The sequence below is a fragment of the Carcharodon carcharias genome, chromosome 16 (genome assembly GCF_017639515.1).
Source record: "Carcharodon carcharias isolate sCarCar2 chromosome 16, sCarCar2.pri, whole genome shotgun sequence".
In the NCBI taxonomy this organism is placed as follows: Eukaryota; Metazoa; Chordata; class Chondrichthyes; order Lamniformes; family Lamnidae; genus Carcharodon; species Carcharodon carcharias.
The window spans coordinates 114,799,641-114,815,122 of NC_054482.1; the positions used below are offsets into that span (position 1 = coordinate 114,799,641).

Genomic DNA, 15,482 nt, shown 5'->3' on the forward strand with positions numbered 1-15,482 from the left:
AGGTTGGGCCTGTACCCATTGGAGTTTAGGAGAATAAGAATCTTATTGAAAGATAAGATCCTGAGGGACTTGACGGGGGAAGGTTGCTGAAAAGATATTGCCCCTTGTGGAAGAGACTAGAATGAGAGGACACAGTTTAAAAATAAAAAAGGGGTCTTCAATTTAAGGCAGGGATGAGAAGCAATTGTTTTTCTCAGAGGGCAGTGATCTTTGGAACTCTCTTCCCAGAGGTAGGGTCAATGAATATTTTTAAAGGCAGAGGTAGATTGACTCCTTGTTCGTGAAGATTCTAAGGTTACCCAGGGTGTAAAGAATGTAGATTTGAGGCCACAGTCAGATCAGCCATGATCTCGTTGAATGGTGGAGCAGGCTCGAGGGGCTGAATGGCCTACTCCTGCTCCTCATTCATAGGTTCATTTGTCATGTCTGATATTCTACCTCAACTCTGCTTTCACACCCCAACTCCCAATTCCCTTGTACTCAAAGAAAAATGTGATCCTAATTATCAGGCATATCAAACACTCTTCTCCATATGATAGAAACACACCTACCTGTTTCAATCTTTGGGTCAATGTTAAAGGACTCATTCCCAGGGCTGACACTTCCCCTTTTATAAAAATACTGACACACAGTCAACGGTGTTAATTCCGTCCCTCTCCTCTCATAGGCGTGATTGCCAACAGATATCTTATGCAGTTGCACATACTAGAAGAGCAAAACCAAATTTGTTTGAGAGAGAAACTGTAGGCATTATACTGCAAGAGGAGAAATTCAAGCTAAATTCAGTAAGACCTTCCCCTTTGTGTCTTCAAATGTGTTAATCATGTGACAACGGTTGGGGAACCGATGGGAGGAGCCAAGGCAGATTTTTTCCTGTTGAATAATTGGTTCCAATTCAGTTCTCAAACTGAGTATTGACCCCAAGTGGGGTTGAGAGATGAGATTTGAGAGTCACAAGCTCCAAGGCAGTCCGAGCTGCACAGCTGGCATTGCTGAGTGCTAACAACAGCCAGGCCCCTTTAAGTCCTCGCATTTTTTTCTAATGGTGAGCAAGGCCAAATGGACAGAGCTTTGAGGCCTGATTCCCGCTGCTTAAAAATTATGAAAAAGGTAGGCATAAGAAAAACCCTGGAGTTTAAATAACTCCCACCACATTGAAATTCTCCCTCCTCCCTCACTCAAGAGCAAAAACACCCCTTATCTCCCAGGATCACAAGGAATCCAAAGCATTAAAATGGGGTCACACTGGGGGCAAGTTCAGAAGCACTGCACCAAACAGTCTCCTGAAGAACTGACTGATTCCTCCACCTTTCCCTGGAATATAAAAAAACCTCCATTCTTGACCAAGATATAACCTACTCTGCAAATGCTCACAGAAAGCTTTTTGAAAAAGAGCATTTAGATTACACTTGGACTACTGTGCACAGTTCTGGTCTCATTAAGAGGTAGAAGAATTGGAGAAGGTGCAAAAAAAAAAAAAAGGAAAATCGACAAGAATACAATGTGACACAAGATGTAGTGTATTGAAATTTGCACTGTGCATTTTGTCTACTTGACCCCACCATACACATGTACCAGCAGAGGGAGTCTACTCAGAAGAGCTAATAAAGGATTCATGTTTAACAGCTTATGTGGTTCTAATTTTAAGTGTCTCTCATTTAATATATAACTGTTCCTGTCCCAAGAACTTTGCAAAAGAGGCTCTCTCTTGTATTGAGCTCTCAGCAACTGACAGAAGTTACCCTTGTCTTCCTTATCCTACTCTGAGGGTTCTTTGACATCCAGTGGGGTGCTAGGTTTACAAATCCCACCCTTTTTCTTTGTGGGAACATATTTGCTCTAAAGCCTCTCTTATCTCCTCCTCAAATACCTCCCACTGCTCTGACAATGCAGCCATTTCCAGTTCACCTTTCCCAAATCACATCTCAGCTCAGTAAAATTAGCCTTTACCCCAATTTAGAACCTTTATTCTTGACCTATCCTTGTCTTTATCCATAATCAAATTATGATCACTGTAGTAGAGGGTCTGGCACATACAGAGTTACTGTGGGGCAAGTACAGTACTGCCCACAGTGATGTAAGCAGGTATCAAGAAGATATAATAATGTTATTGGAAATCATTTTATAATAGAGTTCAACTGGGGTCTATGTGTGTGTCTGAATTAGATTAAAGACAGCTAGTCTGGATGCTTTGATGTATAGTAGCTTTGAGATGTTAATTAGATAAGCGTAAGGAGGGTGGAAGGTAAAATGTAAATTTGCATTTGCCAAGAGAAACCTTTCAAGACTGCGGGTGAAATCTTACACCTAGCTAGAAGACACCAAGCAGCGTGTTTTTTTTAAATCAGCTTACTAATAAAATTGGTGGAATCAAAGAATATTATTGTTAGAAAAAGTTAAAAGCCTAATGATACAATGGAAAATTTACATTCAAAGAGAAAGATATGTATAAAAGGAGAGTGTGTGTAAGGTACAGACATTTTAAGATCCAACAAGTGTGAGAAGCCTCCAGCCTGTCTGCAAGGACCCAGAGCTGAAAGAAACTCATTTTGAACGTGACTGTCCAGGATGTGTTCTGTCAGAGGTCGATTAAATCTGAGATTTTCTGTTGTCTTAACGACAGTGTAATTGAAATTCAGATTAATTAGTAGATTTTTGTAGTTAATGTAGTAGTAATTTTGTAGATGTATGTATGTATGTGTTTACAATCTTTTATCAATAAACATTTAGTTTTATAAAACCTCTTGAGAATCAGTGGTCTCGAAACATACAAATTGCGAAAATGGGTTATGACAGTTGTTCCTCTGGGATTTGAACAACTCAGAACTCAGCATTCACCATCAGCTGTGTCATAATAAAGGCACATGACCCAGACTTAGGGTCAGTGTGGTGTTGGCGAGAGACTTGTTAAGGCCCAAAATGGAGATAGCTCAATGCCTGTACGTAATAACAAGTCTTTATTAACTACTTGTAGCTAAGAGACAGAAAGCTACCTTAAGAGAGACACGTTCTGTAACAAACACCATCCCAACAATCACTACCACCAAAATTCTATCCCATCAATACCTTTCTAACTACCTAGATTTAATCCCTAAAACAAAGTTCAGAACTGTCCCTTCTCTTGTTGGGTTTGTTACATTCTGGGAAAACAAAAATTCTTAAAGTGTATTTTAGGAATCTGTGCCCTCTCTACCTTTTATACTGACTTTACCCCAGTTAATGTTAGGATAGCTGAAATCCCCCAAGGTTTCTGCACTTCTCAACAATTTGCCTACATATTTGCTCTTCTAACTCCCTCTGATTGTTTGGGGGCGGCGGGTCTACAAAATGCTCCAGAAACGTGATTACTCCTTTTCAGTTCCTCCATTCAATCCAAGTTACCTCTTTTGTTCCTCCAGATGATTATGAACTAGACCATAAATCTAAACTCTTTTTCTGTAATCTCTATAAACCTCTAAAAAGAAGGGAAAATGAAAGGAAGCCAAGTGGCCAGGGAAGAGAAGGGACAGTTGGGAATTCTCAGGAAATATCTCCTCAGACCAGAAAGGAAGGTACTAAGGGTGGGTGTCACATTCAAAAGCTTATGTGTTTCCATTGTAACAAGGTGGGATATGTTAGGGCGGATTGCTGGAGATTAAATGGTAGTCCCACTGCAGGAGTAGGAACGCCTAGAGAATCTTCAGGAGAGCGGTCCTCAGAAAAGGAAATGGTGGTTAAAACTGTAGCAGTGGCACAGATGAAACATGTTCCCTCAGGACATAGGAAAGGGGGATATGGTTCAGGATATTTCAAAGTATTCTTCCGTGATTACTGGTGAAGGAACTCAGACTATTAGAGGGTCTGGATGTTGTGTGTTGAAGGGAGAAGTGCTCCCTAATTCCTCCAAAAAAAAAGTCAGATTAAAATTGAGAGAAATAGGAAAGGGGGGCTCTTGAACAAGAAAATAAATTGTTGGCACTTCAGAATAATTGGTTGAATGCAGAATTTAAAATCAAAATGAATGAACTGTTCGAAGTTCGTCGAACTTCGAAGCAAACTGAACAAAAAGGAAGGAGAAGGCGTGTGGTATGGAGCATCACAGTTCAAAAGGTGTTCGTGTGAGTAAAAGTTTTTTGCTGGATTGTGGTCCAGTTGAACAGAGAACTGAACCAAGTAAAAGTACTAAAACAAAAACAAAATTACCTGGAAAAACTCAGCAGGTCTGGCAGCATCGGAGAAGAAAAGAGTTGACGTTTCGAGTCCTCATGACCCTTCAACAGAACTTGAGTTCGAGTCCAAGAAAGAGTTGAAATATAAGCTGGTTTAAGGTGTGTGTGTGGGGGCAGAGAGAGAGAGAGAGAGAGAGAGAGAGAGAAATGGAGTGGGGGTGTGGTTGTAGGGACAAACAAGCAGTGATAGAAGCAGATCATCAAAAGATGTCAACAACAATAGTACAAAAGAACACATAGGTGTTAAAGTTAAAGTTGGTGATATTATCTAAATGAATGTGCTAATTAAGAATGGATGGTAGGGCACTCAAGGTATAGGTCTAGTGGGGGTGGGGAGAGCATAAAAGATTTTTAAAAACATTTTTTTTTAAATTTTAAAAAAAAATTTTTAAATTTTTTAAAAAAATTTTTTTAAAAGTACTGATGTATCAACCTCAGTAATGGACAATATGAAAACAACTCATGTGCATGCAGAATTGGAAATCAAAAATTGCCAACAAAAAGTACTGTAAGCGCAAAATGGCCTGGAAAAGTCAATGACCAGAGACTCTGATTTACAAATGCTTGCCGGTGCTAATATACAAAATACAGCAGGTGGAATTCAAGCAAGTGGACAGTTTGCAAAAAAGACCATCTAAAACCTGGAAAGGAGTGGAATTCTATAGTTCATGGATTATGTAAAAGAATTGAAGGTTTGGAACAAACTATGAAACTCCACAGGGAGAATATAATTGACACTGCTCAAAGAGAAGTGGAAAAGACCTGTTCGAAAAGGGATCTGGAGAAACGACAATATCATAAAAAGTTTAAAGATCAAACCTAGCGGGTGTACGAAATGAAGGCAAAATACTGCAGATTCTGGAAATCCAAAATGAAAACAAAAAATGCTGGAAAAACTCAGCAAGTCTGACAGCATCTGTGGAGATAGAGAGACAGAGAACGTTTTGAGTCCGTATGACTCTTCTTCAGGGCAGGAATACGAAATCCTCTCGTGTGAATATAAGCATCTCAGTAACATCCTTGAAACGGTGAAGAGAGATTTTGATCACAGAAGAAATGAGATGTTAACGCACAAAAATGCCATTTTGACTTTTCTAAATCGAAATGAGAATTTACCACACTTGGGTTCGTAAAATGAGCTCAAAGATAGAATTATACCTACAGCAAACGAAAAGGGCGACTAGGCTGTAGACTTAAAATGCAACCATTTTTGCTGAGTTAAAGATTGAGAATAAGAGGGGAAAGAATCATAAATGTTGAGTTATGATAATACTTTGATCTGCAAATTCCTTGTTACAAAAATGTACTTAAAGTTAATAAATGTATTTGTACAATATCTAATTGTGAAACGAAATGGAAAATTTGTGTATATGTAATAAGCTATTGTTAGAGGTTTATGATGTTATTTTTGTGTGAGGCAGATGTAAGGCCATTGTAAAGAAACCTTCTGTTGCGAAGCTTTCTTTCCTCCAAAGGGAAAGGTGTTAGGAAATAGAGATAGTTTAAGTTATTTTGGTATTTGTAGGTGTTAAGAATGAGTTTTAGCACTAATGTTTAAGTTTGATTTGTTTTCTGTATCTGTGTTAAGAGATGTCAAATTGAGTTTTAGTTTCACTCTAAAAAGGCAGCTACATTTCTAATGAGGGTTTTTAATGACTGTTGCAGCAGCTAGCTTAAACAAAGAGTTGAAGAAAGAGTCCAGAGAGGCAGGTTCCTCCCACAGACACACAGAAAAGCTAGAAACAGATAACCAATCCCAAGCTAAAGAAAAACCCCAAAATCCAGAGGAAAGTCCAAAGCAGACCTTTTAGTCAAAGGAAGGGCAGTAACCTGGAAAAAAAAAGCCTTGCTAATAAAGTTAAGAGTGAGGGGCAGAGAGAAAGGCTCCAAATTTCAGAAAGCAGATTTAAAGCGAGAACAGCTTTCAAGAGGCAAGAAGGTCCAAAGAGACAACTGCAGATCTGTAACTCTTTGCTATGGGCATGTGACATAGTGGTGTACTGTTGACGGCTGAGTTGGAGAGAGTGTCTGGAAAACAGCTTGAATGCATGTGGTGACCCAGGGAAGAGGAACATCAGAAGGAGAGTTCAAAACCCTGGAGGTGAACCTTTACAGAAGGCGCCTGAGACAAAGCATCGGTTTGGGAGAAGATTCCAAGGTGAGGTCTTGGAGAGTGGAGATTGGAAACACTCATATGAAAGGCGGAGTGCAATGAGACAGTTTATATCACAGCGTGATAAGCATCTATGGGGAGTTGAGAAGAGATCCATAGCATCTGGTTGAAGTACCATCTGTCACATGGTATCAGGGTGTGGTGTGTCTGATCACAGGGTGCCTATTGGTACATGGACTGTGTACTTACTGTGGACATTAAAATATAAGATAGCTTTTGTAAGTTGTGTTATCCTTACAAATCTGTATTATCTATAAAAAAGGTATAGTTGTGGGTGAAGGAATGTTGTAATATAGTTCATATTTTCCTGTTGAATAAATGTTTTATTCTTTTGTTAAAAGTTCATCAGCTGACTCCTGTGATTCTGTTCAGTAGCTACTCTCCATGTTTCTAGACAAACAAACCAAAGTTAGGATCTATTAAGCTGGGATCCGCTCTGGGATCAGGCTTGTCCAGGGGTAACGTCAGCTGGGATCACAACACTTTCTCATTTATTCTTTCTTGAGGCCACAAAAAAAAAAAAAAAAACCCTCTTGCTCTCTTCACTCCATTTTCAGGTCCTGTAAAACCCGATCTTAATTCTCCAAAGGTCAACAACTCTAATTTACCTCATCACTTCAACTTTTCTATCTTTTGTTCTTTTAAGTATTTTTTTTTAAAAAATGGAGTGATAAATGTTCCTTGTTGTGAATCAACCTCTCTGGTACTGAAAATGAATTATTATAAGCATAGAATGTCATTCATGCAGCTTTTAAACGTTGTTGGAGATTAAAATATTTTACATACTGTTTTACAGTTTCATTATCCAGTCTTTCCCTCTCTAGTTTCTATATCCAATTTCAATTAAAAGTAATCTAACCTAAAGGACATAGCTACTAGACTGGACTGTGGCAGATGGTGAGGGAACCAACAAAAAGGGAAAACTTACTTGACCTCATCCCCAATCTACCTATCGCAGCTGCAACTGTCCATGGCCGTATTGGTAGGATTGACCACTGTGCAGTCTTCGAAGTCTTCACATTGAGGATACCGTCCATCGTGTTCTGCGGCACTACAATCATGCAAAACGATTGAACAGATCTAGAACCCAAAACTGGGCATCCATGAGGAGCTGTGGGCCATCAGCAGCAGATTTGTATACAACTACAATCTGTAACCTCATGGTCTGCAATACCTTCCACACTACCATTACCACCAAGTCAGGGAACCAACCCTAGTTCAATGAAGAGTGCAGGAGGGCATGCCAATAGCAGCACCAGGCACACCTAAAAATGAGTCAACCTGGTGAAACTAAAATACTTGAAGGTTAAACAGTGAAAGCAGCATGCAATAGACCAGCAAGCTAAGCCATCCCACAATCAATGGATCAGATCTAAGTTCTACAGTCCTGCCACATTCAGTCGTGGTGGTGGACAATTAAACAACTCACTGGAAGCTCCACATCAGTGCAAAATATAAGCCTGCAGCATTCGCAACAAACTTCAGCCAGAAGTGCCCAGTGGATGACCCATCTCAGCCTCCTGAGGTCCCCAGCACTAGTCTTCAGCGAATTCCACATGATATCAAGAAATGGATGGAGGCACTGGATACTGCAAAGGCTATGGGCCCTGACAATGTTCCGGCAGTAGTACTGAAGACTTGTGCTCCAGAACTTACTATGCCCCTAGCCAAACTGTTCCAGTACAGCTACAACACTGGCAACTAACTGGCTATGTGGAAAATTGCCCAGGTATGTCCTGTCCACAAAAAGCAGGACAAATCCAACCCAGCCAATTACCACCCCATCAATCTACTGTCGATCATTAGCAAAGTGATGGAAAGTGTCATTGGCAGTGCTTTCAAGCAGCACATACTCAGCAATAAGTTGCTTATTGATGCTCAGTTTGGGTTCCGCTAGGGCCATTCAGCTCCTGACCTCATTACAGCCTTGGTCCAAACATGAACAAAGGAGCTGAACCTCAAGGGTGTGGGGATGAGGGTGACTGCCCTCGACATCAAGCCAGCATTTTACTGAGTGTGGCATCAAGAAGCCCTAACAAAATGGAAGTCAATGGGGATCAGGGAGAAAACTCTCCGCTGGTTGGAGTCATTCCTAGCACAAAGAAAGATGGTTGCATTTGTTGGAGGTCATTTATCTCAGTCCCAGCACATCACTGCAGGAGTTCCTCAGGGTAGTGTCCTCGGCCCAACCATCTTCAGCTGCTTCATCAATGACCTTCCTTCCATCATAAGGTCAGAAGTGGGGATGTTCACTGATGATTGCACAATGTTCAGCACCATTCGTGACTCCTCAGATACTGAAGCAGTCTGTGTTCATAAGCAGCAAGACCTGGACAGTATTCAAGTTGGGTTGATAAGCGGCAAATAACATTTGTGCCATACAAGGTGTTGGGCAATGACCAGCTCCAACAAGGGAGAACCTAACCATCTTCCCTCGATATTCAATGGCATTACCATCGCCGAATCCCCCACCATCAACATCCTGGGGGTTACCATTGACCAGAAACTGAACTGGACCAGCCATATAAATACCGTGGCTACAAAAACAGGTCAGAGGCTAGGAATTCTGCAGCGACTAACTCACTTCCTGACTCCCCAAAGCCTGTCCATCAAGTGGACATTAGAAGTCAGGAGTGAGATAGGAAACCGTCCATTTGCCTGGTTGAGTGCAGTTGCAACAACTCAAGAAGCTTGACACCATCCAGGACAAAGCAGCCCACTTGATCGATACCTCGTCCACCACCTTAAACATTCACTCCCTGCATCACCGACTCACAGTGGCAGCAGTGTGTACCATCTACTGCTGCATGCAGCAACTCACTGAGGCCCCTTCAACCTACCTTCTAAACGTGTGACCGCTACCATCTAGAATGACAAGGGCAACAGACACATGGAAACACCACCAGCTGGAAGTTCCCCTCCAAGCCACTCACCATCCTGACTTGGAAATATATCACCGTTCCTTCACTGTCGCTGGGTCATAAGCCTGAAACTCTCTCCCTAACAGCACTGTGGATGTACCTACACCACATGGACTGCAGCGGTTCAAGAAGGCAGCTCACCACCACCTTCTCAAGGACAATTAGGGATAAGCAATAAAACGTTGGCCTTTCCGGCAATGCTCACATCTCATAAAAGAAACAAAAGAAAAGGCACAAAAGAAAAGTTTAGGAGGAAATTGTACAAGGTTCAACTCCAGGTATGAAGTCTCACCAGGCCACTGCGCTGGGTTGCAGGTGCTTGATTTCTGAACCATCTCGGAGAATCCATAGTGGAATTGTCATTTCAAATTGGAATTGCCCTCAATGGCAGTGATAATATTATCGAAGAAATACGGGGCATCCTCTATTAATCACTAAATCATTTAAAAGCTACTTGCATTTGTGTCAGAGAACATGGGGAGGCAGTGGCAATGGCACTGGACTAATAATCCAGAGACCCAGGGGAATGCTCTGGGGATCAGGTTCGAATCCTGCCACAGAAGATGGTGAAATTTGGATCCAATAAAAATTTGGAATTAAAAGTCTGATGAAGACCATGAAACCATTGTCAATTGTTGTAAAAACCCATCTGGTTCACTAATGTCCTTAACTGGTTTGGCCTACATGTGACTCCAGACCCACAGCAATGCGGCTGACTCTTAAAAATGCCCTCTGAACAAGAGTGATTAGGGATGGACAATAAATGCTGGCCTACTCAGCAACACCCACATCCCATGAACAAAAAAAAATTACAGCTGTTAAAAGATACTCAGCATTGTGATGCTAATTTAGAAAACATGAGCAGCACATTTGTGAAGTTTGATTCTGAGTCATGCAAGTGAGAGAGAGAGAGACAGAAAGGAAGAGAAAGTGAAGTTTCTCCATAGCAGCTAGTGTTACAGGACACCACTATCAAAGTCCAAATTTCCACTCATCCATTATACATCAGGAAAATGCCAGTAAATGCAATGCATCTGGGTTTGATGCTACATCAGTAAATTGGAAATAAGCTCTCAAGGAAAGGAAAGTTTGAAATAGTCTGGTTTAAATGTTTAATGAAAAGGTTTTTGCAATGATTTTATTTTCAAACAGATCTATAATAAACACAACATTAGACTTTGCATGGACTTAACAATGATCTGTTGGCCACTCTCAGTTCATTAACATCAGCAAAAAAAAAAAAGCTTGCCCCCCACCCCCCCACCACCCCCCAACCTTAAACCAACTTATATTTCACCCCTCTCCCAATATTCACTCAGTTCTGTTGAAGGGTCATAAGGACTCGAAACGTCAACTCTTTTCTTCTCCGCCGATGCTGCCAGACCTGCTGAGTTTTTCCAGGTAATTCTGTTTTTGTTTTGCATTTTATACAATTCCTTACATGAGCTCAAGATATTCTGGAGAACTGCAAAGGTCAATGGACTACTGGCATCGCTGTATTTAAGGGAAACCCAGCTGTCAATTTGCAACAGCAAGCTCCAAGGAGTTAAACGAGCAGATAAACTGCTGCTGATGTTAGCGGAGGGATAAATATTGGCTTGGACACAGAACTATTCTGCTTACCTTCAAAGGAAAATGTTTTATATCTCTCAGAGAAGGCAATGTCTCTTTTGAAAGTTAACACCTCCTAGAGTGCAGCACTCCCTCAAGAACTGTCAGCTTGGATTATGTACTCGAACCTCTGAGAACCAAGTGAAACCATTCATCCCACTTACCTTATATTCCCTAGAAACCTACAATATCCTTTATCACAGGATCTACCTGTCTCTCAAAACCTTGCTTTAATTATCCAAACTAGAATCGCTTGGGCTGGTTTGCAAAGTCAAGCTTCTGGCATATTTGATAAAAAGTCCTTTTCGAAAAAGCAAATTAAAATAACATCTCAGGAAAAGAATCTATTGTCTTGAAATGGAAGCTAGTCACGTGTGTAATATATATTTCAAAGTACACAATGGGCACATTAAAGCCTGACTCAGAGCGTACCAGAAAGTGGGGTGAAGGGGCATTAGATCAAATACAATGATTCACTTACCTGACTGAATATAAAAGTGAGATGCTCATAGACTTCACCTTGCGTGTAGATTGCAAAATCATTATCGGCATTATCAGCTGTATCCACATAGTTTTTAATAAAGAGATGTTTAAAAGCTATCGTGTTCTCCTCCTTGAAGAGGACTACCATCTGATTGCTCAGCCCAAACAGAACTAACTGAAAAGGAGGAAGGAAGGAAGAAACAGTAAAACAATTGCATTACAATGAATTGTCAACAGATGAAGTTATAATTTATTTTCAAGGAAATATTTCCCTACATTCCATTTCAGTGCACACAGCTATGGACTGATTTTCAGCGATGTTACTAAGTAATAAAGCACCATAGCCAGGATTCAGGCCTTTTGCTTGACCCACTACCAGCCTCGGCAAACAGGTCACCTTTATATCTGGCCCGATCCATTGGGCAGCTTGCCACTATGGGTTGGGTGTGTGTGTGTGTGTGTGTGTGTGTGGTGGTGGTGTTAGGGGAATGTTCACTGCCACAGGAGTTGGAGAATTGCAGAATCATAACGAACAGGGTGAAGACAGTTTCTGGTACAGGTGAAAGTGGTGAAGTCTACTGGTGTTGATTTGCTCACTCTATTGTACGCCTATCAGTTGGTGATCCTGCCTTACAGATGTTCAATTCTCCTTCTGTTCCATCTTCCTTTGTGCCTTTTAAGGCAGGTGAGGAGAATATCCCCCCCCCTCCCCGCCCGACCTGACACCTCGGAGGGTCATTTGTCTGTGGAATTCTCTTCTCCAGGAAGCAAGGAGGCTGGCTCATTGAACATATTCAAAGCTGAGTAAGACGGATTTTTGATAGATAAGGGACTCAAGGGCTGGTGGTGGCAGACAGGAAAGTGCAGTTGGGACCACAACCAGATCAGCCATGATCTTATCAAATGCAGGAACAAGCGCAAAGGGCCAAATGGCCCACTCCTGCTTCTAAGTCCTATGTGGCTATGACAACGGCAGGCAGATATTCCATACATTCACCATTGACACTGATGAGAAACTTGACTTTTTAAATACCTAGTGGAAGCAAGGTTGAAAAATCCTCAATATCCAAAAGGCAAAAATCCAGCAGAACGGATTCCTGTCCAATGCTGGAGAACTGGCATTACTCTTGGGTGGGGGGGGGGGGGGGGGGCGGTGGTGGTGGTGTGGGGGGCAAGGGGGGTGGGGAGAGAACAGTGGCGATGAGGAGAGCCCCTACCCAAAATGTTAATACTATCTTATTTCATTGCATTTAGGTAGCAGGAACTAGTTGAGGGTTTACTTGTGCTCCTACACCAAAAATTATGGCCGTTGGTTTGGAGGTGCATGCTTGTTGTGTGTGTCTAAGTTTGTAAAGATTAGGCTCCAGTTATATGTTAAGCTTAAGCTTCTTAAAAGCATCGTCATCACTTGTAGTGCAGAATGTTGGACCACGAAGAAGATAGGCAGGAAAATAATCAGTTCTTTTGAACTTTGGTGCTTCCAAAGAATGCTCAAGGTCTTCTGGACTGATGAGCATACATACGAATTAGGAACAGGAGTAGGCTGCTAGCCTTTCTAGTCTGCACCGCCATTCAACGAGATCATGGCTGACCCGATTGTGGCCTTAACTCTACTTTCCTGCCTATCCCGATACCCATCGACTCCCTAATTAGTCAAGAGTCTATCAATCTCTGCCTCTAAAACAGTGACCCAGCCTCCACCCCTCTCAGGGGAAGAGAGTTCTAAAGACAGAGTTCCAAAGACTCACAATTCTCTAAATAATTCCTCTCATCTACACCTTAAATGGGTGGCCCTTATTTTTAAACCGTGTCCCCTATTTCTAGTCCATCCCATGAGGGGAACACCCTTTCAGCATCCAGCCTGTCAGGAAACGAGTGGGTATTACAACAGGTGAGAATTGAAAACACAGACTGATTGTCAGTGGTGGACAGACAGAAATTGAAATACTTTGGTTATCTGGCATGAAGCAACTGCATAGAAAAGATGATGCTGGAAGGAATGATAGAGGGAAAACATAGCATAGGTAGAAGGCCAGATGGAACAATAATATCATTGAACTAACAGGCTCGAGTTTCACAAAATCAATGCAGCTGGAGGAAGAGAGTGCATGTTGCCATAGCAACTCGGCCTCAGTTATCTTCACAACCACACACATCCTTCATTGCCTGGTGGTCAAATATTCATTCTTGGAATGTGAGCATCACTGGCAATGCCAGCATTTATTAACCATCCCTACCACCACCACCTTCTCAAGGGCAATTAGGGATGGGCAATAAATGCTGGCCTTGTCAGCAGGACCCACATACTGTGCACAAATGAATAAATATATTTTTAAAAATTATCCTCAGGAAGATGGTGGTGGTGAGCTGCCTTCTTGAACTGCTGCAGTCCGTGTGGAGCAGGTAGACCCATCATAATTTTAGGTAAGGAGTTCAAGGATTTTGATCCAGTGACAGTGAAGGAATGGCAATATGCAGGTAGTTCCAATGGTGTGGGGCTCTGGATGGGAGTCAAGCATCGACTTTTGTTGTAGCCACACTCATCCAGACAAGTAATGAGTATTCCATCACACTCCTGGCTTGTGCCCTATACAGGGTGGACAAGCTTTAGAGAATCAGGAAGCAAGTTATTCACCTCAGAATTTCCACCCTTTGACCTGCTCTTGTAGCCACAGCATTTAGTGGACTGGTACAGTTTGGTTTCTGGTCAATGGTTAACCCCAGGATGTTGATGGTGGCAGATTCAGCAATGGTAAAGCAATTAAACAACAAAAAGGGGGAGACGGGATGTTGGGACAGGGAAAGGGTGAGATTCTCTTTGGTTGGAATGGTCTCAGTCACTGCCTGACACTTGTGTTATGTGCCTTTTATCAGCCAAAGTCCCATTTGTTTCAAATTTTGTCCCCAGGAGTATATCACTGAAAGATATTACAGAACTAATTCATACCCAAAAAGCTCTGATTCAGTTTGGTAACTTATAGTTAGCTATTTGCAGGTGTAAATCAAAATCCCAACCAAAAAAAAGGGGGTCTTACCTGGAGAGTAACCATCGCTATTTTCAGGATCTGCACTCCCAGTTTCCATGGTTTACGACCACGCGCTTGGAATTTTTCGCACGGGTTCATGAAGTAGAACTTGAGCTTCCTTCGGAGTTTGTCAGCCACAGCTGGGTCATGCACAAAGCCACCATTCCTCACCAGCGAGCCAACATCTGCTGGCACTCCACAGCTGTTATTGATGATCAGTTCTGGGCTCTGCATATCTGTTGTTTGGTAAGAGAAGAGAAACCGGTGTCTCATCCAGACCCATCTTATGTTCCTTGTCTCATTACCACCCACCCACCCGACCTTCTGCCATCATCCATTTTGTCACTCAAGTAATAAAAACAGAAAATGCTGCAAAAATTCAGCGGGTCTGGCAGCATTTGAGGAGAGAGAAACAGAGTTAACGTTTTGACTCCAGTGTGATTTGGAACTGTCATTTAAATATTCCATCTTCTACCCTATTTCAGACCTTTATTTATTCTCTCCTTTTCCTTGCTTCTGCATTTGCTTAAAACTTGTCACTGCTCCAATTCCCCCAGCTCAGATGAAAAAGTTCATCAACCTGAAACGTTAACTGCTTCTCTCTCCACAGAAGCTGCCCCAATCTGTTGAGTATTTCCAGCATTTTCTGGTTTTTATTTCAGATTTCCAACATCTGCCGTATTTTGGTTTTGCTAAAATAATGTCTCAGTTGGGGAGACAGGGGGCGGAATTTTACTGTCCCATTGCGATGGGGCTGGAAAATGCGACGAGCCCTTCAAAAGTCCGTTGACTTTGGAAAATCCCACCGGCAGAAGGAGCTGTAAAATTCCATCCGGACTGTCCTATGACCAACAAGCAAGGGACAGACCACCTACAGTTTGCACTTTGTGGAACTTATCCAACTTCATTAAAGTGACAACGAAAGATGATAGCGGAATGACAGCCTTACCCCACATGCCCCTGAAATCCTTGTCCATGCTTTAGTTTCCACTAGACTTGATTATTCTAATGCTCTACAGGCCAGCGCCCCCCCATTTAAAGCTCTCTTGCTCATATCAAG

General features: G+C 41.9%; 1 protein-coding gene across 1 annotated transcript in view; it reads right to left on the bottom strand.

The window, feature by feature from the left end:
* LOC121289248 (mucolipin-3-like) overlaps positions 1-14,536 on the bottom strand; it is a 29,664-nt gene extending 15,128 nt beyond the window's left edge. Inside the window, exons 1-3 of the mRNA XM_041208500.1 lie at positions 14,432-14,536; positions 11,395-11,571; positions 552-705 (exon numbers count right to left, since the gene is read on the bottom strand). Of these exons, the coding sequence (XP_041064434.1) occupies positions 552-705; positions 11,395-11,571; positions 14,432-14,521 (421 nt within the window). The 5' untranslated portion in view covers positions 14,522-14,536. The remainder of the gene's footprint in view (positions 1-551; positions 706-11,394; positions 11,572-14,431) is intronic.
* Positions 14,537-15,482: the final 946 nt, after the last annotated feature.